The sequence below is a fragment of the Artemia sp. Qi Xiang Cuo genome, unplaced genomic scaffold (genome assembly GCF_049724085.1).
Source record: "Artemia sp. Qi Xiang Cuo unplaced genomic scaffold, ASM4972408v1 HiC_scaffold_3357, whole genome shotgun sequence".
Lineage (NCBI taxonomy): Eukaryota > Metazoa > Arthropoda > Branchiopoda > Anostraca > Artemiidae > Artemia > Artemia sp. Qi Xiang Cuo.
In genome coordinates, this window is record NW_028300748.1 from 105545 (window position 1) to 132525 (window position 26981).

Consider the following 26981-nt stretch of genomic DNA (forward strand, 5'->3'; position numbering starts at 1 on the left):
TGCCTCCTAGCTCCATCTTTAAAGTAGTAAGAACATCAAAATGAAAATATTTCTGCCTCCTAGCCCCATCTTTAAAGTAGTAAGAACATCAAAATGAAAATATTTCTGCCTCCTAGCCCCATCTTTAAAGCAGTAAGAACATCAAAATGAAAATATTTCTGCCTCCTAGCCCCATCTTTACAGCAGTAAAAACATCAAAATGAAAATATTTCTGCCTCCTAGCCCCATCTTTAAAATAGTAAGAACATCAAAATGAAAATATTTCTGCCTCCTAGCTTCATCTTTAAAGTAGTAAGAACATCAAAATGAAAATATTTCTGCCTCCTAGCTCCATCTTAAGCCTATTCATATCTAAATATCGAGATTTCACAAAGCTATGAAAACTAAAAATCTGGTGCAAAGTTTCTCCCACTAGTCTAGTTGTTTGTGATATATTAAAGAGTGGAGCCAAAAAGGAGGATTAAGGCAACTGCGTCTTAAATATGGGATTTTTTTTATTGGTGTCTGAAGTAAACCCTGAATTTAATATTTATACGTCGCATGATACAAATTAGGTAAAAGAAGTGGTGCGTTTAGAATCAAAAGAGAATAAGGACTCCACTGATACGTGAATGAAGGCAAAACACTAAAAAATATATCAAAATAGGATAATTAGTCTTCCAAAAAGATGATCCTTTAGGTGAGTCAATTAACTACTAATCTGAAGTTTTTAATATTAATAATTTTCATAATAAATATATTAATGCATAGTCTAAATTTTTAGCTATTCAATTATACATAGATTTCTTTTCAATTCCTATTTGACAACAAAATGTTGGGTTACATTCATTCATAATTCAATTGCTGTTTTTTATTCACAGTTTACTGCCAATGCATGGCAGTGTTTGTCTTTTTCTAAAGCATTAATAAAACATATACTTTCTAGACCTCTATGATAATGCATTTTCTTCGCCCATTTTCTGGTGATTCTCACACACTTTCCTGATTTTCAAACTTGACGCCCGTTCAGCGCTAAAGATGCATAACCACATACTTCTTTTACTTTCGGCGGGAACCAGACGATGAACTGTCCTGTCCGGCACCAAAGGATCTTGGGATGACTTACGACGACCACTTGGACCTGTCGGTTGCAGCTTTTCCGGCGATCTTCAGCCAGTCTTTGTCCCATCTCCGACCATGTCTCCTGAATCCTCCCCACGATTCCAGGTACTCCTTGAACTTTTTCCACAGGTTCTTCTTTGGCAAAAATTCAAGGAGGACCTGAAACCGTGGGGAGGATTCAGGAGACACGTTCGGAGATGGGACAAAGACTGGCTGAAGATCCCGGCGAAGCTGCAGCCTTACCCAATTTAAAGAATCAGATTCATTTTATATTCCTTCGTACTTTAATATTATAATTTATTAACCAAAATAGAGAATTCTAGCACAAATAAATCCTGTATACAGCCAAATCAATACTTTAGCACACACAGGCAATGGCATAGGATAAACGACACCAATCATCAGATACTTCTTAAAGCTATATCATTTGAATATTGAGTAAAATAACAGACAAACGATTTACGGTTTTTTCGGTACTAGAAGCTGGGAACATCTTCATTGTAGAAAATTACTATCTATAAGTTAGAGTTTAGGGTTCACCCTTTTAATAAGAGGATTCTTAAGGTCGGGTAATAAACCCCGATGAGTTAACAATAGAAACACGGCTCTGTCTACGATTATAAGCAGGACATGGAATCCACGACAAACCAATTATTAAAGAAATCTGCGTTGAGTCGTTTCGTCTATCTTTATTTGTTGACTAGCTGTGTCAAAATATGATCTTTACAGCTCTTTTAGCACCATCTTAAGTCTTAAGTCTTAGACATCTTACCATCTTAACCATGTAAAGTCTTACTAGTCTTACCATCTTAAGTCTGTCTGATTAATCCTTCGTCAGTTTGAATGCCAAGCCGGTCACACATATTCTAGAAGAAGCCTGAAACAAATGCATCATACCTGCTTTATAACATCAGTTAGCCCACCAATTTTTGTTTAGATTGAAAAAAGATATAAAATGAGGCACCTTTTTCAGTCAGATATTCAACATGTAAAATTCATTTTAAATATTTATCCAAACGTACTCCAAGTCTTTAACTGTTGTATTCGTAGTTAGTAATGAATTGTAGGAAGTCTGGCTGCCAACTTTAAGCAGGCATAAACACAGAGAAGACCCCGCAGTCTCATTAAACGTCAGTTCCATCTTTCTCAATATATTCTAATTCAATAGAGAGTCTCCTCTAGTCGGTCTGTTGCGTAATTTGAGGGTTGAGTTTCAGTACTAAAGTAGTTAAGTCGTCACCAAATTTAAAAGTTCGAAAATCGCTGTTAATACACGGTTTAAAATAATGAGATATAAAAGTGGGCCTAAATTAGTCAGTTGAAGCATACTGCAGTACAGCGGATACAATGTAAATTTTTTTTTTCACCAAGGCAATTTGTATTGGAGGAGTTATTGTAGAAACTTTGGAAAGGGTTCATTCGATTGCAAAATGAAATGCCGAGATCCTATTTAAAAGTCAAAAGTAATCGGAGGGTAACCACCCCCTTCCAAGTACCATCCCCACCCCAAAGACATTCGATAAAAATTTTGAAATAGCCATTTGGTTCGGCATAGTTGAAAGGTCCATATATGGCTCTGGGGATAACACCCTCACACAGCCCTTAGGTCGAGGGCTATAAGTTATGCAATTCGTCCATTGTTTATACTCCTGAGATATTTCTAATGTACCCTTTTGATTGCCTGCTTCCACACAGTGTGTTTTCATTTGTTTTAACATTCTCCTCAACATTTCATGAAAGTTTCACCTCAATACCCTTAACATTAGTGTAGTAGTTGTCGTAGTATCAGAAGTAGAGACAGCAGTAGTGTGCCTTTTGGAAAAATCAATATACCCCCCCCCCCTCTAAAATGACCTGACAGTTTCAACATTATAACCCTAATCGGCCTAAGTCGCTTTTTAGATATTGCTGGTATGCCCTTTCGACAAGCTGCATACAAATAGTGTAGCCTTGCCTTGATTTAGTTCAAAATCCTAACAAAACAATGAAAAAAATCGTAAACATTTTCTCGTTTATAACATTAAAAAATGAAAAATTGCCGGGGTTTTCAGGAACGAATATAAATATGTACTAAAATGCCACTCTACAATTCATTAGGACAATTGTTATCTCGAGCTACGCTTTTTCACTTCTCATAACATAAAAAAATAAAATAAAAATCACCAATCACCATAATAACCAAAATTACTGAGGAGAACATATGAATGACGATTGACAGTTTAATATATACTGATTATTGGGGTGTAAGTACGGGTGTCGCCACTTATTGATGCAAAAATGGCGCAAAAAGGTTGCTATGCCACTTACTCGAAGGGGAGAACCCCTTGTCGGCCCAAATGTTAGTGAGATTCCCGCTCTTACCCCAACGATTCTGCAAATATCGGGTTTGGTACTACCCTATTTACAGTATACCCTGTCCCAGGGTATAATAACGCGATCGAGTAGTAAAATGGCCACTTTCTAAAGCCAAATATACCCGACTTGGGTTACGGCTAGAAAATCTCTTAACTCTCTCCTTAGAGGTATCAAACCTCCTTGTCAATATAATAACGAAGGTACCTTACAGCTCGATTCCTACCCTGCCTGGATTACGGAAAATAGTACACAGTTTGTAGAAAATACCTTACTTGTATTCTTCCAAAAGGGTCACATATAACAATAAAAATATCCTTCCACAACCGGGGTCGAAACGCAGACTAAAAAATAATAATAATCTTTAAAGCACTCCGTAGGGGTGGACCGTCACTTGGCCCATCCAATCAGCTAGATCCTCATTCAAACCCAATTTTACCTTTTAGATTTATCTTTCAATGACTCCCAAACCAGGAAGTACAAAAATAAACTTGGTTAAAGGCTTAATTATTGCAAAATTATTATTGCTTAGTAACGGAATTTAACCTGTCTTTTGAAGTTATACCATAATCAGATGAAATCGAGAAAAAGAAAAAAGGTCAGTTATCTGAAATGAAAAGAAACAGAGGTAGAACCCCAACAACTCCCCCCGTATGATAAATGACCGCCCACGCGTAACCTTGGTCCACCCTTACAAACATAAACACTTAAATTCAACTTTACAAAATCCATTTGCCTTCTCTCTTCCACCGCTTGGCTCTGGATCGGTTGTCCTCGACACGTCTCTACTGTAGGACCACCATGGTCTAAATCGCATAGCATCCGCACTAAATTTTGAAAGTTGAAATCTTCAAAATTCGTAGATAATGATTGTGCGTAGCACAATCAAAACAAAAAATTTTCTCGCTCTCACGAATTTAAATTTGAGAGTAGCAGAGAATCAGTTTCTGGCACATGTGATGATGCCAGCCATTGTGAAAAATTAGCTGCACTAGCCTCTTAATTTCCATCTGTGGAAACAACCCCACATCTCAATCAAAAAGTAAATTGCCTCTTGGCATAATTTCAAATAATCTAAGGCCCACAATACAAAGGCCAATGACAACGATAGGGATACAGGGAAATGAAGTAAAATACTGAGCGAACCATGAATCGCTTTTCTCTGGTTTCCCTCCCCTGGGATAATTACTATGCGTTGATGCAGTTTCTGTCACATGTGATGATGCCAGCCATCATGAAAAATTGGCTGCACTAGCCTCTTAATTTCCATCTGTGGAAACAAACCCTCATCTCAATTAAAAAGTAAATTGCCTCTTGGCATAATTTCAAATAATCTAAGGCCGAAAATACAAAGGCCAGTGACAACGATAGGGGTACAGGGAAATGAAGTAAAATTTTGAGTGAACCATGAATCGCTTTTTTCTGGTTTCCCTCCCCTGGGATAATTAATATGCGTTGATGCGTTGAAGCTAATTGAAGATGAAACTTGGATACATCTCCCACTGAATACAATTTGCCGGAAATAATTGTCGATCCCCATGAAGAATAACAGCTATGAATAGGGTTACTGGACAAAGGTCTGGGTGAAGTATGAAGTGACTGGGAGAGAGTATCCCCCAAGGACTCCAGATCAGAGAGGCAAAATCTCGGTAAAGGGATCACAACTTGTCCGCCAGTTCTGCATTAAGGAAAAGGGCTATCTTTCGCGACTTCGCGCAGGGGATCTTCCCCAAGGGATTCCTCCCTCTCATAAAGGAACAAACCCTCTTTTGAGTTGATCAGACCAATATCAGATTTCTTCCCAAATTTTTCCAATCCAACTCGAAATTCCATATCTCCCAACATTTCCGCAACCCATTGTGGGTCCTTCATTTTTCTTTTATAACCATCTTCTTTTATTCCCCATGGGTCTTTGGCCTCTTTTTCCCCCTTATTATCTATGTTTTCAAGGCACAGCCCATCCAACATTTTATTTTTCTCCTTATTATTTATGTTTTCAAGGCACAGCCCATCCAACATTTTTTTATTTTTCGCCACTGCAGGCTTAATCTCCAAATTTTGTCTCTTCTTTGCATTCCTCTTTTCGTCTCTGCTTTTCTCAGTTTTGTCATTCGCGCAAAATAATATATCACCGTTATCTCTAATTTGGACTCCAGTGTCCACTATCTTTGACTGCATAACTTCATTGTAGGTCCTTTTAATATTTCTTTTCTCTCTTTTAGTCTTCTTTATTCTTACCGCCGAAACAAATAGTTCGTTATCAAATGGGAACTGAATTCCGACATTTGGTTTTTCATTTTGTACTAAAATTTCTCGATTTTTACGAGGAAAAGCGCGTACAATAAATTTCGTCTCCTTATTCTCTGGTACAATCAGCGCTTCATTTTGGCCTGTACTTGTTAGCGTCTCATATTCATTAAAAGTGTTCTCAAGTTTTCCGTTTTCTGGAAATATTCCAGAAAAATCATTCTCGCGTGTCTTATTTTCAATATTTTGTGGTCTCTTTACTTTCGCATCCCAGTTTTGTGGATTATCAATATTTTGAACACGCGTATCAAGTATTTCATTTTTCCGACAGGGCGGCATAGCCTCCCCATTTGTTTTATGGGCCAGTCCACCTCCCCCCGCAGTTAACGGAGTATTATATTTTTCTGTTGTAGTGTAATTTTCCCACTGTTAAAAAAGTAGCTTTTAACGATAGGAGATTTCCGATATCTCCAAAGTCTCCTCCTACTAAAACATCCACTGCTAGCGTAGGTACTAAGCCTACTTTTATCGTTTTTCTCTGGACTGTCCCTTCCTTCTTTGCAATTTCTATTCTTACCCAAGCAGACGGGCATGGGTGCTTGTCTCCATAATAACATAATATTGTAATCTAATTTTTATGGTCTATCTCCGTTCTATTAATTAGGCCAGTTCGCACATAGGTTTGGTCGCTGCAGGAATCAATTGCCATTTCGACTAATTCCCCGTTCAACTTTCCGTATATTTTATGTGATTCTACAAATGCGTAATTTTTTTCCTTATTATGGGCCATGGCCCAGGCTGTCATTTTATGTGGTTTTTGGTCATGTTCACTTGGGCAGTTTCGTGCAAAATGCCTCGTGGTACCACAGTTATAGCAAGTTAGTTCTCCTTGCGCTGTGTTATAGTGCCTATTTTTGTTATACTCTCTATATTGAAATATGTCAACTTCCTCTCTTATTTCGGTCCACCTATTTGCCCTTTCCGCCATTTCTTCGCTTGTTTTTAGGTTCTTTTCTTTCAAATATATTTTCAATTCTCTGTGGGTATTTTCTAAAAATTGTTCCATTACTGTTTTATCTATTGTTTCCTTTATCTTTTCTTTTATTTCTTCCGGGTTTTCTAACATTCTATAGTTTTCTAACTCTAGCCATTTTAAACACATATCTTTCAATTTGTACCCGAATTCTTTATATTTTCTTTGTCTCGTTTTCTTTCACTTCTAAACCTCCTTTGAAAGTGCTCGGGGGAGAGTTGAAACTTTTCAAAAATGGCTAGTTTTAGTCTTGCAAGATCTTTTGAGTAGTCCATTGGTAATGCTTTATATGCAAGTTGTGCTTTGTAGTTAAGGAGGGGCCGTATTCTTGTCACCAAATTTTCTCTCGGTAACCCGCTTAATTCCACCCTTTTTTCAACATTGCACATGTAAAAATGTAGATCTTCCTTTTATTTCGTTGGTTGCAGGTTTACTACTGGCACTACTTCTACTCTACACGATTTTTGACGCTCTTGGGAATTTCTCCCTGCAATCATTTCCAGTATGTATTTTCTTTCCTCTCTATCTGCCTCCTCCTTTTTTTCTTTGGCTACTCTATCTCTTTCTCTTTGTTCTCTATCTTCCTCCTCCTTTCGTTCTCTGGCTATCCTCTCTTCCTTCACGAAATTTAATAGTTGTTGTGTCATATCTATTTGAGTGCTTTTTCGTGAGCTCCTGCTGGAAACATGAAATTCTACTACTCCTGCTACTTGGCCTACTATGATTCTCTCTGTTTTTATATCCTCTTAATTCATTTTCTGATTCTATTCGTTCTATAGTTATATTTTCTTTTACCTTCAACTCCCCTACATTTTGTACTTCATCTGAAGGCTGAGTTGGTTTTGTTTTATTCGTCCTTTCATATAGCTAGTTTTCTTCATGTATTATTGCCACTGTTTCTTTTGTCTGGGTTTCTCTATCTGGGTATAATTCTATCTGAATTTGCCTTAGACTTTTTTCTTCTTCCCTGGTTCGTACCGGGGATCGCTCTATTACTGATTTCGGTTTGAAGATTTCCTCTTCACCCGTCTCAGAAATGTCTATTTCACCTGTTGAGTGATTTATGGTCCTATCTGATGGTGTTTTTCTTAGAGTATTTCCAGCTGGAGTCGCATACAATTTTGTTTCTGAATTCGATTTTTGTTTTACCGCGGTAGATCTTGTCTGAATTCTCCGTTTGTCCGCCATTATTTCAAGGTTTATTTTACGTCTTCCGTCCGAATGAAAATTCTTTTATCAATGTCTCTTTTTATCCTTTCGTGAAAATGGTTTCCTTTTAATTAGCCGATTCTACGTGGGCGGCGCAGCCTCCCTTGTCTTAAAAATTAATTATTCGCGTGATCTATTGATTCTTAAATATTGTTACATATTATTATCCGACTAGGCACAGCTCAGATAAAATATTTCTCTCTGCGATTTTTTTATATATCCTCTGTAACCACAATAGGCTAGTTTTGTAGGCTAAATTACTTGTCTCTTCGAAAACGCGAAATTCTTTTATTATCAACGCTGTTAATAATTCCTGTTCTTGCTGCCACCACTTATTGGGGTGTATGTACGGGTGTCGCCACTTATTGATGCAAAAATGGCGCAAAAAGGTTGCTAAGCCACTTAATCAAAGGGGAGAACCCCTTGCCGGCCCAAATGTTAGTGAGATTCCCGCTCTTACCCCAACGATTCTGCAAATATCGGGTTTGGTGCTACCCTATTTACAGTATACCCTGTTCCGGGGTATGATAACGCGATCGAGTGGTCAAATGGCCACTTTCTAAAGCCAAATGTACCCGCCTTGGGTTACGGCTAGAAAATCTCTTAACTCTCTCCTTGGAGGTAACAAACATCCCTGTCAATATAATAATGACGGTACCTCGTAGCTCTATTCCTACCCTGCCTGTGTTACGGAAAATAGTACACAGTTTGTAGAAATTACCTTACTTGTATTCTTCCAAAAGGGTCACATATAACAACAGAAATATCCTTCCCCAAACGGGGTCAAAACGCAGACTAAAAAATAATAATCTTTACAGCACTGTCCGTAGGGGTGGACCGTCACTTGGCCCATCCAATCAGCTACATCCTCATTCAAACCCAATTCTAACTTTTAGATTTATCTTTCAGTGACTCCCAAACCAGGAAGTACAAAAATAAACTTGGTTCAAAGCTTACCTATTGCAAAACCACTATCGCTTAGTAACGGAATTTAACCTGTCTTTTGAAATTATACTATAAGCAAATGTAATTGAGAAAAAGAAAACAGGTCATTTATCTGAAAGGAAAAGAAACAGGGGTGGTTTGTAGATTTAAGGTGCTATAGCTTGGTTTCGGAACATTGACGTATATTTATTGATGCTGATTTTTGCTCTATTTTGGACTTGATTTTCGGATTGTCGAATTGGATATACTGTTTTGTCCTGGGGAACTGGATGGACGAGTAGGGTCTAGACCTTGTTCAAGTGCTCATTTATTTCAGTTACTAAAGTAGGAAGACTTTTTTTTTTTTTTTTTTTTTTTTTTTTTTTTTTTTAGCCAAATAATTACCGTAATACATTATATATATATATATATATATATATATATATATATATATATATATATATATATATATATATATATATATATATATATATATATATATATATATATATATATATATATACATATATATACATATATATATACATATATATTTACATATATATATATATATATATATATATATATATATATATATATATATATATATATATATATATATATATATATATATATATATATATATATATGTAAGTATATATGTATATATATATGTATATATGTATATATATATATATATATATATATATATATATATATATATATATATATATGTATGTATACATATATATTGACAACACATATGCACAAAGTGCTTTTTGATTCAGTATAACGCCACCTCAACAATCCCAGAAAGTTTCACCCTAATACTCTAAGCCTTAGTAACAATTAGTAGTACTAGTAGCAGTAGTAAAGCTAAAACTAGTGTAGTAGTAGTAGTATACACATAGTGTCTTTTCATTGGTTCAGCATCCCAAGCAACATACCCTGAAAACTTTAACTTAGCACTCTAAGCCGTTTCTTAGATATTGATGTTACGCCCTTTTGACAGGCTACATATACACAGTGTCTTTAGATTTATTCAACATCCCCCTCAGCATTTTGAATAATTTTTTCTAAGGGAAAGATTTCCCTTAGCGTTAGTAGCACTAACAGCAGTAACAGTAGTAACAGCCGTCGTAAAAGTAGTAGTTATAATAGTGCCTTTTGGTTAGTTCAACATCCAAGTCAACATGCCCTGAAAGTGTCAACTTACTACCCTAAGCCGCTCCTGAGAAACTATATATACGCCCTTCTGACAACCAGTATAAGAACCACATGTATTAATTAAGTTCAACACGACCCTCATCATTCCCAGAAAGGTGTGTCTCAATATAGTATTAAGTATAATATAGTGAAAGATTTGTAAAAAATAGCTTTGGGAATAGTAGTAGTCGTAGTAGCGGTGGTAATAGTTGGAGCAGGAGGAGTAGCAGTAATGATAGTGTTAGTACTACTACTACTACTAACAACTCACCGCAGCACCAAGCCACCTGAGGCCAACACAGCTACACACGCGCCTCCTCCATACCAATCTATTCAAAGCTTCCCTTTTTACACCCTCCCAGGAAGTTCCCCTTCCGTTTAAATCTTTCTTTATGACGTCCTCCCATCCCAGACAAGGACTACCTGCTTTCCGTTTAGCCCTTGACTGTTGGTCGAAAAGGACAATCTTCGGCAATCTGTCATCCTTCATCCGCAAAACGTGCCCTAGCCACCTCAACCTTTCTTTCATTACAGCCCTAGAGAGCGGTATTGAACCACACTTTTCGTACAGCCTATTGTTTCAAATACGGTCAGTCAACCGTGTACCCAGAACAATCCGTAAGCAATTTCGCTGGAAAACATCTAGCAAATCTTCATCTTCTTTTCGGAGCGCCCATGCTTCAGAGCCATATTTGACCACTGTCATCACTGTAGCTTCTAATATTCTAATCTTGGCTTGCAGACTTATTTTCCCATTCTTCCAAACTTTTTTTAACTGTAAAAAAAACCCCAGAGCCTTGGCTATTCTACTTTTAAAATCTTCACTGCTCCCACCATCTTTACTAATAATACTACCAAGGTAAGTGAAGTTGCCCACCTGATCAATCTTTTCGTTACCAAATGTCACCTTTTCATCTTCACTTATTCCTAGCGTTAGTGACTCAATCTTCTTAACATTAATTTTCAAAACTTATTCTAGCACCCTGAACTCGCAAAAACACTAAAAGTTCATTCATTTTGCTCTCATTTTTATCTAGGATGTTTAAATCATGAGCATAATCTAAGTCCAGGACTTTTTCCTCCATATTTGATTCCGTGGCTCCCATTGCCTTTCCTGCGCTCCTTAAGTCCATCAAAATAATCCATATAAAGGGGGATAGAACACAACCCTGCTTAACTCCTGATTTAAGAGAAAACCAGCTGCTAACCACATTTCCTACCTTAACCGCAGCAGTGTTATTCTCGTACATAGCACTAATCACTTTAATGTATTTGTCTGGTATATCATACAAGGATAAAACCTTTACTAAAGCTCTTCTATCAACAGAATCGAACGGTTGATCATAATCTATAAAACTGAGCACCGAAGGTTTTTGACAACTCAGGCACTTCTCAATTATTAACCTAAGAGTGAAAATTTGGTCGACACATCCTATACCTTTTCTAAAACTGCACTGTTCTTCTCTTAAAACTTTGTCCTCACCCTTCCCTGCAAGATCACTGCCCTCACCCTTCCCTGAAAGATTTGTGTTAATATAGTATTAAGTATAATATAATATAGTGACATATATGATATAGTGAAAGACTTGTAAAAATAGCTTTGGGAATAGTAGTAGTCGTAGTAGCGGTGGTAGTAGTTGGAGCAGGAGGAATAGCAGTAATGATATTATTAGCATTAGTAGTATTCATATAGTACCTATTGGTTAGTTAAACATCCAAACCAACATGCCCTGAAAGTGTCAACTTACTGCTCTAAGCCGTTCCTGAGAAACTATAGATACCCCCTTCTGACGACCAGCATAAGAACAACGTGTTTTAATTAAGTTCATAACGGCCCTCAGCCTTCCCTGAAAGATTTGTCTTAATATAGTAAAAAGTATAATATGGTGAAAGATTTGTAAAAATAGCTTTGGGAATAGTAGTAGTCGTAGTAGGGGTGGTAGTAGTTGGAGCAGGAGGAGTAGCAGTAATGATAGTATTAGCAATAGTAGTATTCATCTAGTACCTTTTGGTTAGTTCAACATCCAACTCCAAGCAATAATCCTGGACCCGAGCCGGTGTCAAAAACTTGTCGAGACGAGGGGGCCAACAGCTGAGCCAAAGAAACCCAACTTTTCGGCTCCCCTCCCCCCAATCGCACCCACAACAACCTTTTTCAATACCGACATCGCGGTACTGGATCCCTTCTTCGCGGTCACCGCGGGTCAAACAGGCTCAGCATATCTCTCCGGTTCCCCCTTGGAGCTCTCCCCCTTCTTCCCTCCCCCAATCCCTAGATCTATCCTTCCTAAAATATCAGCCTCCCGGGTTCGATTGTAAGCCGCGCCGCCCCACTTAGTAACAGGTTTTTGCTATTCGAAGAAACTGATCTTGCAGAATCGTCAGAAAACCAAGAAACTGTCTGCCCAAGGACTAAGGTGAAAACCAAGGTAAAAGAACACTTCTGAAATTATTGCTCTGCCTATTTTTTTTGTATAGTAATGCGGAGAGTTTCAATACGGATAAGATTATTGAGCTGGAGAACTTAGCTCAAGTAATTGGAGCCTCAGTAGTTGCAATAAGAGGGGTTCATAGGCAAAATCCGGAACTACTCAGTTTGTCCGGTTATAATACAATTATAAAGTTACGCCCAGCTGACCACTGGCTTGGAAAAAAGGGAGGAGGTCTTGCAATTTATATTAATAAGAAAATTCCTGCTTTTCAGATAGGGGTACCTGTGCCTGATGATTATGATGAGATTCTTTGGGTATTTGCAAAGCCCAAACGCCTGTCCTCCCATTATAATGGTATTGCTGTTTGTGTTTTTTTATTATTCCCCAGGACAAGATGTCAGTTCTCAAAAAGATCTCCGGGAAAAACTTCAATTAAGCGCTGACTACGTACAGGGTAAATACCCCACGAATGGTATGCTCTTACTTGGTGACGCTAACGAACTACGACTTGAGTCTTTGGAAGCAGGATTAGGTCTAAAACAGTTAGTTAATTGCCTAACAACAAAACGTGATACGGCTCTGGACCGCATAGCTACTAACGTGTCTCAATTCTACAGGAAACCCTCCCCAGGCCCCCAATAGGAAAAAGCTACCACTTCAACCTTGAGCTACACCCCATAAGCAAAGTCCGGGTCACGTACACTACAGAGACAACTACAAGTCGGCCAATCACAAACAGCAGATTGTTTGGTTTCGGAAATTGGCTCACGACTGAAAAATGGGACGGTATAATTTCTACGGCTAGTGCTGATGAAATGGCCACAACTTTTCAAGAAAAACTTCTCGGGAAGTACCATTTCTATTTTCCTGAAAAAGTTAACAAACGTATTTCAGCAGATCGTCCAGCAGATATGTTACGAATGAAATCAAAGCACTATGCAGGAAAATGAGACAACTTTTCAGGAACAAACTACATAAAGAAGCTACTACCCTGAAGAATAAAATCAGAGGATTGACCCGCCAGGCAGCGGCGTTGTACTACCCAAAGGAAGCATCTCATTTATTGGATTCTAAGCCTTGACAGTGGTACAAAAGGATAAAGCAAATGACAGATAAAACGCAGACTGGACTGGATTTTGGCTATAATGAGCCGAGAAAAGAAACTGCAGATCGCCTAAACACTCACCTGGCAGCAATTGGTCAGTCACTTTCACCACTAAACTCGGAGGATTTTACGCTTCCATCTCCATACCTTATAGATTTCCCATTCATCACAGAATCCCAAGTTCACCCCAAATTGATGAAACTGAAGAGGACCAGTACTACACCACTCGATATTCCTGTTGACTCCATTAAGGCTTTTCCTGAATTTTTGAATGCTTCGTTAACTTTAATATTCAACAAGATTACAATGTCAGGCCAGTATGAAAGTTTCATCGTTGGGTGGCTGAAAACCTTTATTCTGCATAAAATTGACCTTCAACAATTCGGCAATATTCCCAAGAGTTCGGTAATATTCCCAAGAGTTCGGTAATATTCCCAAGCCATTACTTAGTTAGTTTGCTTGATAAGATTTTAAAGCATCTAGATGAACCTGAACGCTGGGTCAATCTCATCGCGATTGACCTAAAGAAAGCAAAAATTTTAAAGTTTATGTATATTTGATAAGAATAGCTGCAAGTTTTCTTTCAGGAAGAAGTAAAAAAAAAACTAAGTATAAATCAGCCTATTGTGATCCCCAGCCAATTTACTGTGGAGTTCCCAAGGGAACAATTTTAGGCCCTCTACTTTTTTTACTGATGGTAAATGAGTTGGCAAATGATGAACCAAATCTCTTTAAGTTCGTTGATGATCTATCCGTACTGGAGCTAGGTGAAAAGAGTGTTTCAAGCGAGGCAGATAGAATAATGGCGAGTTTATCACGCCAAGCTGAGGAGGGAAAATGATCGTCAATCGTGAGAAATCGCACGTATTAACTTTTTCTTTTCTGAGGGACAGTTCTCCCTTGATTTACAAAATGGTTCAGGCATCATGGATATCAAACTCTTAGGAGTTTATCTCACACATGACCTGAATTGGGAAAAACAGACACAGGAAATGATCAAACGGACAAACCTGGGTATCCTTTCCTTAAAACTCCTTGCTCGTCATGGCCTCCCAATCCCCCACCTATTGCATATTTTTCTTACATTTGTTAGACCGCTGGTAGAATATACCTATCCCGTTTGGCATTACGGTCTGACTTCGGACCAGAAGGACTGCCTGGTAAGGATCCAGCACCGAGCTCTTCTGGTAATGTCAAAAGCTCACAAAGTCCCTTATTGCTCCCTTTTAAGACAATTTCCACTTAATACTCTTTCGACACGCCGTGACGAATTATGTTTTAAATTTGGTGTCGGTATTTTGGAAAATCCGCGGCTTCGTGAAATCCTCTCCCTGAGCATCTGCCTTCACGCCAGAGGAGCCCGCAACATGTAGCCCAACCGGTTCCGAAAATTCAGCCGGTACCAGCACTGCATATGCGGTATGCAAGTAGTTTTGTTCCCTCCTTCGTCAAGTTTTTTAATTCTCCACCCACTCGTCAATAATTCTATATATTTATTTTCTTTAGTTCATTATTCTGTTATTCTTTTTATTCGTTAGACTCTGTTTAGTTTGAATTTGTGATATTTAAAATCTATATATGATTTTTAATGACAATGGCTATGGCTGTGATTTTCATATGTTTTATATGTTTACTGCATTATTATGACAAGAACTGCTGCTGTTCGGCATGACCGTTTTATGGCGTTTGAAAATAAAATCGTTATTTATTTAACTTATTTATTTAACTCAACATACCCTGAAAGTGTCAACTTACTGTTGTAAGCCGTTCCTGAGAAACTATAGATACACCCTTCTGACGACCAGCATAAGAACGTGTTTTAATTAAGTTCAACACGGCTCTCATCATTCCCTGAAAGATTTGTCTTAATCTCTAGAGCTTCGGGAATAGTAGTAGTCGTAGTAGCGGTGGTAGTAGTTGGAGCAGGAGGAGTAGTAATGATAGTAATAGCATTAGTAGCATTCATATAGTGCCTTTTGGTTAGTTCAACATCCCTCTAACGTCAGGAGTGGGCGTTAGCCCTATTCCTGTTTGGGATAACCACCTTTCGTTTCGGGTTTGACTTAATTATTGATTGTAATTTCTGTCTGGTTTTATTTATTGATGTCAATTTTTGCTCATTTTATGGTTGTATTATCATTTGACTTTAGTTCTTCTCGTCTTTGGTTTAATTTAACCCTTTATTTTTCTATGATAAGCTTCTTTTGTGGAAACTTATTTTCAATTAATAGTAACAAAAGGCGTGCGCCCTACAATGAAGCCGCTCAAATAAAAAACAACAAAAACAAACATACTTATCAAAATGCTTATTGTAGAGCCTCGTTGGTATTTTCAAAACTCGCCTGTAGATGGCTGTCACCTTGTCTAAACGATTTGATTGTGCTTCCCAGTTGATGTAAGATTCCCACAAGCTATCTGCTGTAAAAATGCTTCCAGATGCAGCGATTGCCTGCTCATAACGCCTAAAATATATCACTTATCAGTTCAGTGTGATCAAGTATGACTTCACCGGAATACTTGAGGGTGGGTTCACACTGTCAATTTAGGAAGGATTAAAGCCATCTGCGAATTAGTTTGTGTCATTTCCCCCAGTATTCTTATCATTAGAAGTTGTAAGCAAATTAGGATATTATTTTCCATCACAGCAAGCAATAACAAAATTTAATATCTACTTATAAAATTAAATGTGTGCGTATGTTTCTGTCCAGTGTGCATCACTACACATTTAATCGCCAAAAATTTTAAGAAGTTATTGAGAACAGTCTTGCAAAAGTCTGGGTATAAATCATTTTCGACCTTTTGCCGCCCCCCCCCCCCCCACCCAATGCCCTCTTAATATTTTCATGCCGAGAACCTTCAACATGAATTATTGACAATCTCTTTCGATCATATTATTCAGTTTTTGGAAATTCAATTAGCGGGTTAGCTAATTGTGATTCTATCATGCAACGTGCTTCCGAATTATAAAATAGTTTGTTTCAATAAATTCTTTGAATTTGGTATTTAAATGCTTCGTTAATTTGGCCTTCAACATAACACTTTGCACATGTAATCAAAATAAATAATTAATTTATTTTGATTACATGTACACATAGTCGGAAAAAGATATGCAAATCAAATTCACTTTAATGTGGAAAGTCCTCTCTTGGAATTCCCCCCTCCCTCGCAAAAATTTCCCCCCAATAATTCACCAAGGGAAGATTTTCCCAACGTTTAAAATAACGATAGTATTTTAATTTTAAAAACTGTTATGTTGAAGTTGAATGCTAAATTAACGAAACTTTTGAATACCAAATTCAGAGAAAATATTGAAAAAACAATTTTACAACCAAGAAGTGTGTTGTATGATAGAATTTGCAATTAGCTAACCCGTTAATTGAATTTCCAGATATTGTAAATAATATGTCTCTTATTTCACTTAAGGCGAAAACATTAAGAGAGTTGTTGATTCAGAAAATCGTTGTGTTAAACGGAGGAACTTTCCGCAGGAGAGAATTTTCAAGGGCAGAACTCCCATGGAGAGGAAGTTTTCACATGGGAAAATTTTTCACAGGAAAATTTTCCGAGAGGAATTTTCCTTGAAATAACTTTGTTTTGAGAGCACAGCAACGCACGACGGGTAAGCTAATGTCTTATAAAGAAAGATCAGTTCAAAAAATTTTCAAAATATTCTTTAATCTGCAGATACACTGAGAATTTAAAAATAGTACTGCACTATTTCTAGAACCTATGCATGGACATCTGGTCAATTTTTTAATTGATGAAATAAATGTATACGCATTTATAACACATTAAGCTTGTAACATGGCTAGCGCAAGCTTACCACTTATGGTATTAACAAATATCTAAACATTATGATTTTAAGGTCTTTGGAATGACAGAGATAAATTAGAATACTTTCCGATATCAATTGATGAGAACAGATTTATTCAGAAAAAAAAAATCAATTTTGCCTGGACAAGAGAATCTCTCGCAAAATACATACATTAACATAACAAAATTAAGAATTTTGAGTTAAAAATTTACCATCGCATAAACTCATCTTTTTCTTCTGTTCCCTTATAAATTTCACCAGTGAGGGTAACCAGACTAAGCCAAAGATCAGTAGAAAATGGTACTGCTTCTAAGCCCTTTTCCAATACTTCAACAGCCCTAAAAAACAAATAAGGTCAGTAGGATAATATACCAATAGTTATACGGTTGATTTGTGTTAAGCCCAAACTATCTTAGTCATACTGTAGTCATTGGTGTGACTGTGTAAGCTCAGCCAGAGCCAACTCAAGTTTTAATTGCTATCTGGAGAAGGTCAACAGAAAGGGTGAGCGAAAGCACGGGATGGCTGGACCATAGCCCCCCATTGCACTTCCTGGCTGAAGGGCCATGAAGTGGCGGACAGAACCACCAGTTTGTCTGAAAAATCTAGAGCCGTTTCTTCAGCGTTTTCTTTAACTTTACTGAGTCATAACCCAACGAAATCTGAGGTAGTCATGGAGAATTCCAAGAGGAATACAGTAATGCCGTACACAGATTGAGTCCAGCTCGGCTTAACATTGTCGGAGCTAGATTTTCCTCTTTACTTTCATTTCAAAGCTATTTTTTCTAAATTATCCTTTTTCAGGATCATATTCCTTGCAGCCCTCCCCCTCCCAGTTTCCACCTTTTTGCGTCGAAGTTCAACTATTTTTAAAAATTGTTTCGATTTACTAAAACTATCGATTTCCATTAAACCTACCGTTTCCGAAATAAGAGTGGAGCTATCTCCCACACAACGTCGTTATTGTGTCGTCACTATAAATATATTTCTCAGAACGAACAGAGATTAGGAATTAAACACTGAGCTGACCTCTTGTAGAGTTTGCCACTACAACTTCTGAGACTCCGGGTACCCTCCCCTCCCCTCGGCAGAAATCAAGAATGTTGTGGCACAATCTCTTTTGCTATTAAAAAACCTCCAACACTATAACTTCAAAACTCCTCTCGATTGAACTTTCTCCTGATATTCTACAACCATTGGTTCAATCATACCTGGCAAAAAAAGACACCTTTTGTGGTAAAAATGCATAATGTCAACAGAAACAGGATATGTTGTTATAGATATTTCGAGCAAAAAAAAAGTAATCAAAACATTAAAATGCTGAGTGTTCTAGACGAGGAGATGTCCGCCCCATCTGTATTTCTGGATCCACCACTAACAAATAAATTCCTCAAATATATATTCCTACAATATGAACAAATATATTCATAGGAAAAATACCAGATATTAGTTTGATAAACAAAGAGAAACGGCAGAGTCACTTCAATATGCAAACATAGCAGTAGGTCAAAAGCGTAGTTATTAATTAAGAAACTTCACCGGCGTTGCCAACCTGGTACAATCGTACCATTTTGGCCCATTTTGGAGGTCCTGGTACAGTGGGGTACATTTGCAATTTTTGGGCACTACAAATTCTAAAGTCTATTTTGGTTTTATTTGTTTCTGTCTTACTTGAATACTTGTTCAAGTTTTAGTTTATCAAAAATCTGCTTCTTGTTGTGCAAATTTTTATCCTGCTGTTCATATAGCACAAATTGATAATTTGTGGTGCAACTTCTGTCGGAAAACTGGTATAATTTATTTCATAGAGTTAGCAACACTGTACTTCCCACTAAGATGGAAGTGAAAGTACAACGTTGTTATCTAATGCTACGTTCTTAGATATGAAAATAATTCCGTTAGTCAAAAAAGAGCTTTTCTTCATCTCCATTTAAGATATCCTAAACTATAGGAATTTTAATGCTCCTTGAAGTTCTTTGTTTTTCCTTGGAAAACTTGTTTTACGGAGAAGTTTAAAAGAAGAACTTAATATCTATAAAAAGCCGAGATTTCATTTCATCTAAAAACAGAAACCCCTCAAACTGAATCCGTAACTGAAACCCTAACTTTCTAACCTAAAAACCATAAGGAACTTGAAGAGAAAGTAAGGAAAAGGATGTTTGTTTACCCAAAATTACCCAAATACCCAAAATTTTAATACCCAAATTACCTAAATACCAAATACCCAAAATTTACCCAAAATAACTAGAATTTCATAAAAACGTTGGTTCTAATCATAATGCGTTGGGTGCAGTTTAAAAATCTTCACAATGTGCAAGCACAATGGTAAAAATTTGCGAAAACAGGTGGTTATGAACAAAATATGCGTAGAATATATTCACCACCCAGAAAATCGGTCAAGTGGATGAGTTTAGTGGAAACTAACCATGTAAACAGAGTACTAAACAGAGTACTATTTTCTTACACTACAAAAAAAGAAAATTCATGCCGTTGCGACGACTACCATTGAAAAATCTGTTCTACGGAAAAAAGTTAACTTATTCAGAAATCAACTGTTGCAAAACAGATACACAAGGAACTTATGCCCGTTGCACGCACAATTGGGCCTAAACCAATTCACCTAATTTAGCTGAAAGAAAGCTCACCAAATAATAGAATTAGATCTAATAGTGTTCTATTTAATCAATCTTAAGTTTAAACTCAGTCTGAAAAGGTTAGAAATAAAAGTAGAATGAAGCCTGTCCTTGCCAAATTTAGCTACAAAGAATTCTATACTGAACAAAAAAGCAGCATTTGCTTATACTCAAAGTATAATAGCGTCCATTTATATCCTCATCTAATTCAAGACCGTATCCAGGAGGGGGGGGGGATGAGGTTTGAACTCAACAAAAATTTTGTCCAAGTCGTAAAACCGCAACAAAAATGCATAAGTATAAATTTTTGAAAGGTTTTTTTAAGTTTTTTTTTTTTTTTACATCGGGAGGACATCGAAGAGTGACGAACGAACTGAAAATGAACCTTGTGTCATTTACTACTTCCCTAATTCACCATAATACATAACTTTAGATTAAAATTACCCAGCAACTTCTAAAATATTTCATAAAAATGTTCTTGGAGAAGGCTCTACGGATATTCCTTAATATTTATCCTGTTCTGTGCACAAGAACGATTTAATATTCTGAACATAAGTAAAATCCAACTATTTCAAGACTAACCTTGCATCATTCCCTAGTTTTCTTTCCAGGTCACTATACCTCTTCCAGTAGGCAAAGCAATAAGGATATAATGGTAGAAAGGCGTTATAAGCTTCTCTGACAATGTTTATATCTCTCTAGAAAAATAGAAGAAATTAGACTAATACAAAAATATTGTCAAGACGACGCATACGCACCAGAACTGATTACAAGAAATTTGATTATTTGCATGAAATTACATACTGCATTTAAGTGTTTGGGTTTCAATGACAAAGCCATTTCCACAATTTTTCGGAACGCCAGACCAAAACTTTGTACCTGTGTTACCTACCTCACTATATTTACCTACTATCACAATACTAGTGTCACTATATTTACCTACTGTCACAATACTATTGTCACTATATTTACCTATTGTCACAATGTACCGTCACTATATTTACCTCCTGTCACAAGACTAATGTCACTATATTTACCTACTGTCACTATATTTACCTACTATCACAATACTACTGTCACTATAATTACCTACTGTCACAATACTACTGTCACTATATTTACCTACTGTCACAATACTACTGTCACTATATTTACCTACTGCCACAATACTACTGTCACTATATTTACCTACTGTCGCAATACTACTGTCACTATATTTACCTATTGTCACTATATTTTAAAGAATCAGAATCAAATACGATTATATAAATTACAAAAACACTTTAAAATTTTATTATATTTGGTCTGTAGATCTTTGGTTAGCTGTACAAAACCCATCTTTAACTATATATATAATTTTTGAAAATTCAGATACGCACATACATGGCTAAACCTTTTTCTTCTTGACCTTCAGACAACTCTCAATCCAAACTGTCTAAACGGTTTCAGGTTCAACCTTTCTTATCTAAAGAGTACTCTTTTATTTTTATCTAGTTGGTTCCATGAAACATGTGAATCTATACCCAGAACTTTTGCCTATTTTCCTAGGGATTTTCCAAGGTTCACATCTCGCTCCTTATCTTTTCGTCGAAATGGTTAACCAACTACCAAGCAATGATCTTCACCTATCCAAATATGTTGAGGCTTTAAACCAATGTTAGGATTTTGGAGAAAGAATATAAAAAACACCATGATGAAAAACTGAATTAAATTTCAAATGATACGACTTCTGTCTATATGGATGTTAGTGACAATAAATTCATAATCGTAAAAATCTGGTTTTTAAAGAGAAGCGCCTGATTTTTGCAACTCTACTCCCTTTTGGATTTCTGCCAGTAATATCGAAATCCTAAAACCTATATATTTTTCAACTTGTGAACATTTCTCCCTCCCCCTCCCCCAGAAAAACACGGAAACCCACAGCTGAAAAAGTAATTTTCGGACATTTTCAAACCTCCTCCCCTGATAGATCCTCTAACTACAGATGTCTAAAGTTTCTCAGAGATTCCACATGTTCCATTCTTGCTTCCTTTTACGTAACGATCAGCCAACTAGCTATCAATAATCCTCAAAGATAGAAATATGTCGATGACTTGGCGACACTGGAGGTTTGGAGAATTATAATCAACAACACCATGACGCATAAATTGGCTTAAATTTTGACTAATACTGCTTCAGTCCGTATAAAAGTTAATGGTAATAAACGCAATACCCTTATAATCAGTTTTCTAAATAGCAGCCCTTAAATTTGTAACCCTATTCCATAGTCAATTTCTGTCTCTAGCGTTCAAATCCTGGGTTCAACCACAGAAAAATTACTTGTAAAATCTGGTGACTCAAAAACTTTCCGTTCTTTCTTCTGGCTTAAAATTCCATACAAGAAAACTTCAACCGGGAGATTTTATGCAGATTTTAAAAGGCAGGTTATTTGTTTCTACAGGAGCCCCGCCCCTTTCTCACTGATGTAAGTGGCTTACGACTATACGCCACGATGTAAATCAATGAGAGACACCCTATGGAAGAAACTAATATCTCTTATTTATTTTAGCGAAACTCAATCGTCTAATCTTAAATAGGGAAAAAACAATCGGCGATGTCTAGCTGTTATCACCAGCTAGTCCAACTAATGTCCAAATTTAATTGCCCCAAATTCTACTCCAAACGTGCTTCCACATTTTGTACAGGTCTCATTTTATTTCCTTGTCCCACTTGGCAGTAAGACCACACAAAATAATTTAGTGACATAATTAATAGGTCTCATTTTATATCTCGCCCAAAATAGGGCACATAAGTGACACTAATATGAAAATGTGACTTGGTTCATTGTTTTTCGATTACAAGTTTTCCACAGGAAAGTGCTTAAGATCGTATTTACAAACGAGCGAGATGTTCCTTCTTAAGACTGATCGGAAGGACCCCACCTCTCTGAAAAAACTTGGAATGAAGACGTACATTTTTTCTAGCTGAGTGCTCTTCTTACTCCTCCAGGAAAAAACAAAACTGACATGTCAAGAGCAGTAACTAAAATCAGCGCTGTGAAATCATGCGGCAGATGTCACCTAACTAGGCGACAACGGTAGGAAGCTGACTACCCACACCTATCTGGGGAAAACAACCTGAAAAGGCCTCAATGATAAATAAATTTCTATTTCTGATCTTGATTTTGCCCTTTCTAATATACCTGAGCTTCAAGATGTCATCTTTGACGTCACTGATGGCATGCTAATTAGTGATAATCTGTACCAGTATTTCTAGTTGAAGCATCTCTTCCACAAATTAGTTACAAGCCAAACTGGCTTCGGAAGGTATTTCGGGACAGCGTTAATCAGCCACTATACCAAATTGTCTTAGACAGGACGCTGTCCAAAATGTAAATCCTTATCTAAAAGCTATCTCCAAATGACTTGTCTCCCAAAAAAAGAACAAGGTCTCTTGGTCCCTCGACTCCTATCAGCTGATTAAAGTTTCCTCATTTATTTCCAAATTGCTTGAAAAGACCCATCTATCGAAAATTTGGGATAGGTGTAGTCATAGCAATCACCAGCTTGGTTTTTGTTGGGAACACGGTCTTGGAATTACTCAGGCAGCTTTCATATCGATTCTAGAAAAGTTTCAAAAACTGAATAAACCCCTCTACGTCTTAGACCCCGAAGCCGCGCCGAAAAGTCGGCGGCGCGCCGCCGAAAAAAAAAACGGTGGCGCGCCGCCGAGCTTGCATCAGCGCGCTGACGCCGCCGCTGATTCTATCGGCGGCGGCGTCACTAATACGCCGCCGTTTTTTTTTTTTTTTTTTCTCTCTTTTTTTGTTATCGATATCGACCTCCAGGCTTCAACCGTCATCCCGGCTTATATGTTTCTTAAAAATAAATACTGTCATCTTGGGCTCGCCATGTATATCGGTTCATAGGAAGGAGAAGAAGAAATTTTTCTTGAAACAAAAATTCTACCTTCCACTTTAAAATTCTGTTCATTTTTCTTTCTGATTTTTCCGGATGAAAAGTGGTGGGTAAAAGAGCATTAGGCAATTCAGGATGTTGTCATAGGCAGCGCAATCGAGCTGTCTAAGTAAAGAACAATGTTGGCACAATGTATTATTTTTTTTTTTTTTCATACCAAGAAAATTCGTATCAAAGGAGTTGTCGTATAAACTTAGAAAAGGGCTGATTTCATAGGAAATCGGAATAACTCGTGTCCTTTTTAATAGTCGAAAGTGATTGAAAGGCAGCTAATACCCCTTTCACGTCCAACGTTTCCCCGAACATATCCAATCAACATTTTAAGATAGCCATTTTGTTCAGAGTAACTGATTTCCAGAGAGAAAATATGTTTTTTGAAGAGGTTACTCCCCCACAGCCCTTAGGGCAAGGGTTTTGTAGTTATGCCCTGGAGGTATATGAGAACGATGTTGGCACAATGTATTATTTATTATTTTTTCCTTTAGACCAGGGCACTTCATATCGAAGAAGTTGTCGAAGAAACTTCGAAAAGGGCTCATTCAATTAGAGATTGGAGTCGCTTGTGCCCTTTTTAATAGTAGAAAAATATTGGAAGGCCACAAAAACCCCTTCCACGCCCACCCTTTCCGGAAACACATCCAATCAAAATTTTGAGATAGCCATTTTGTTTAACGTAGTTGAAAGTTCTGGAAATTATGTCTTAGAGGATGACAACCACCCTCACAGCCCTTAGGGTAAGGGTTGTAATCTATGCCCTAGGGGCATATAAGGTGTTCATAGGAAGTGCTGTCGTAGAAACTCAAAAAGGGCTCATTCGATTGGAAATCAAAAAGCCTAGTGCCCTTTTTAATAATCGAAAGTGATTGGAAGGCTCGACATTCTTATAGTAAAGATCGATGTGGATATAATGTATCATTTTTTTGTTGTTGTTTTTGTTTAGACCAGGGCATTTCGTATCGAAGAAGTTGTCGTAGGAACTTCGAAAAGGCCTCATTCGATTGAAAATAAAAAGGGCTGATGCCCTTTTAGGTGGTTGAAAGTGATAGGAGGGAAACTAATTCCCCAACCCCCCCCCCCCCTCTCATTTGCCTTTATTTTTAAAAAGTAAATGTTGCCTTAAGATTAAATCAAAATGCACTGTGTTTATGCTAATTCCCAATAAGGTATCTCAGCAGTATCCCAAGAACGACTGAGGGTATTATGTTCAAACTTTCAGGGCTTCTTCTGCTCTTAAAATTTGACCAAATCAAAATAGCGTAAGTGTATCCAAGTTATCAAAGAAAGTAAACAAATTTTTTCGCGAATGTTATCAAGTTTTCTATTCCATGTCAACTAGAAGAGACATGAGACCCTGTTAAAAACCACTACTTTGGTTTATATTTTTATAAGGATCTCTATTGCTAAATGTTTCTGAAAATTGTTTTCCAATCTCCAAAGATCAAGCCAAACTATTTGTCTCTAAAAAAACGAAAAGATTCTGATTATGATTGTCTTTTTCCCTGAAATGATAGTGTCAATATAAAACAAACAGATATTAATTAAAAAACTGTTTCCAAAAAATAAGTTTTTTCAAAGAAAAGTAAATAACTCTATTAAACAAAAAAGGAGCAAAAATAAAATCCAATAATCTAACAAGCGTGAAACTATCACAAATTAGCATTGATAGATAAATGAAAGCCAAAACGCATGGAAACTAAAATAAGTAACCGAGTCAAACTCATAACGGTTAGAAATTAACATAAGTTAGGGGCAAAACCTCTATACTTTCCCAAGGCCAGATCACAATCTGCACTTTACTTACAAAAATACAAATGAATATGCATTGTCAGTTTAATATACATATACTGATATTTAGTAATCAAAATGTTAACATTATTTGATTTATTAAAGGTATAAAATAAAAACATTTATATTTTTTCAGTAAAGTGCAAATTTTGTTCTGGCCTTGGGAAGGCTTAGGGGTTTTGCGCCCAACTTATGTTAATTTCTGCTCGTTTTGAGTTTGACTCAGTTATTTCTTGTTATTTTTGTTAGTTTTGGGTTTCATTTATGTATCGATGCTGATTTGTGGTAGTTTCCTGCTTGGTACATTATCTAGAGCTAGTATAGAAATATATCTATAGAAATGAATTACATTTTTTTTGCACAGTTAGCAGAGCACACTGAAGTTGAAGTAGCCTTAAACTTTGACTTGAAACGTTATAACTTGACCACTTCTTTCAGAAAAGGATTTTGGAGGGTTATTCCGTGTTGATAAGAAAAGAGGGTAAAGGTCCAGTTTAGTTCCTCCTGTAGTGTAGGGCGCAGGAGCTGTATGGTGAAGGTGCAGGTTTGTCCTCCCTTATAAAATAGTTTATTCCAGCAGATACAGAGAAGCAGCCCATTTGCGGTATTTTGTGGGACCAAAAGGTACAATGATAGTATCAGATCTTGCGAGTTACAGCTTACGCTTTCCAGGTTCTGGTTACACCGGCCATAAGTGCCCCAGATAAATAGCTTTTTAGCATAACAGGACTGATAGTGACTTCAAAAAGATCAATGGCTCCAGGCAGAGTGAACAAACTCACTTTTGTTACATCAATTTTAACTAAAGTGATGTAACCGCTTATTTAAAATTGTTGGTGTTGTTAAACCATGGTATCAAATTTGTATACAGTGTTTTTTCGATATTGTTATTTGTTTGTTTGTTTTTTTTTCACTTCCTTTTCGTATGTATTAGATGAACAGAAGATGTTTGAACTTCAAACTTTGAAATTTATACACACATTAGCCCAAATCATTAACAAGAAGGAAATGACTAAACACGGGATTTTATAGGAACAATGCGATGTAAAACATAAACACAACATAGGTTTCACCGGGTCTAGTGGCTAAAAATGAGAATTCTACTTGGTCTGATCGACGGTGAACATAAACACTTTCCGTACGGCCCAACAAATCCCTGTTTTCTCATATTGGTCTTGTTTGTT

General features: G+C 36.9%; 1 protein-coding gene across 1 annotated transcript in view; it reads right to left on the minus strand.

The window, feature by feature from the left end:
* Positions 1-21286, minus strand: part of LOC148938401 (uncharacterized) — a gene marked incomplete at both ends in the record, with an annotated part of 116538 nt that extends 95252 nt beyond the window's left edge. The window contains 4 exons of the mRNA XM_089107823.1: positions 15904-16071; positions 17636-17761; positions 20639-20754; positions 21117-21286. Of these exons, the coding sequence (XP_088963949.1) occupies positions 15904-16071; positions 17636-17761; positions 20639-20754; positions 21117-21286 (580 nt within the window). The remainder of the gene's footprint in view (positions 1-15903; positions 16072-17635; positions 17762-20638; positions 20755-21116) is intronic.
* Between the last annotated feature and the right edge of the window lie 5695 nt (positions 21287-26981).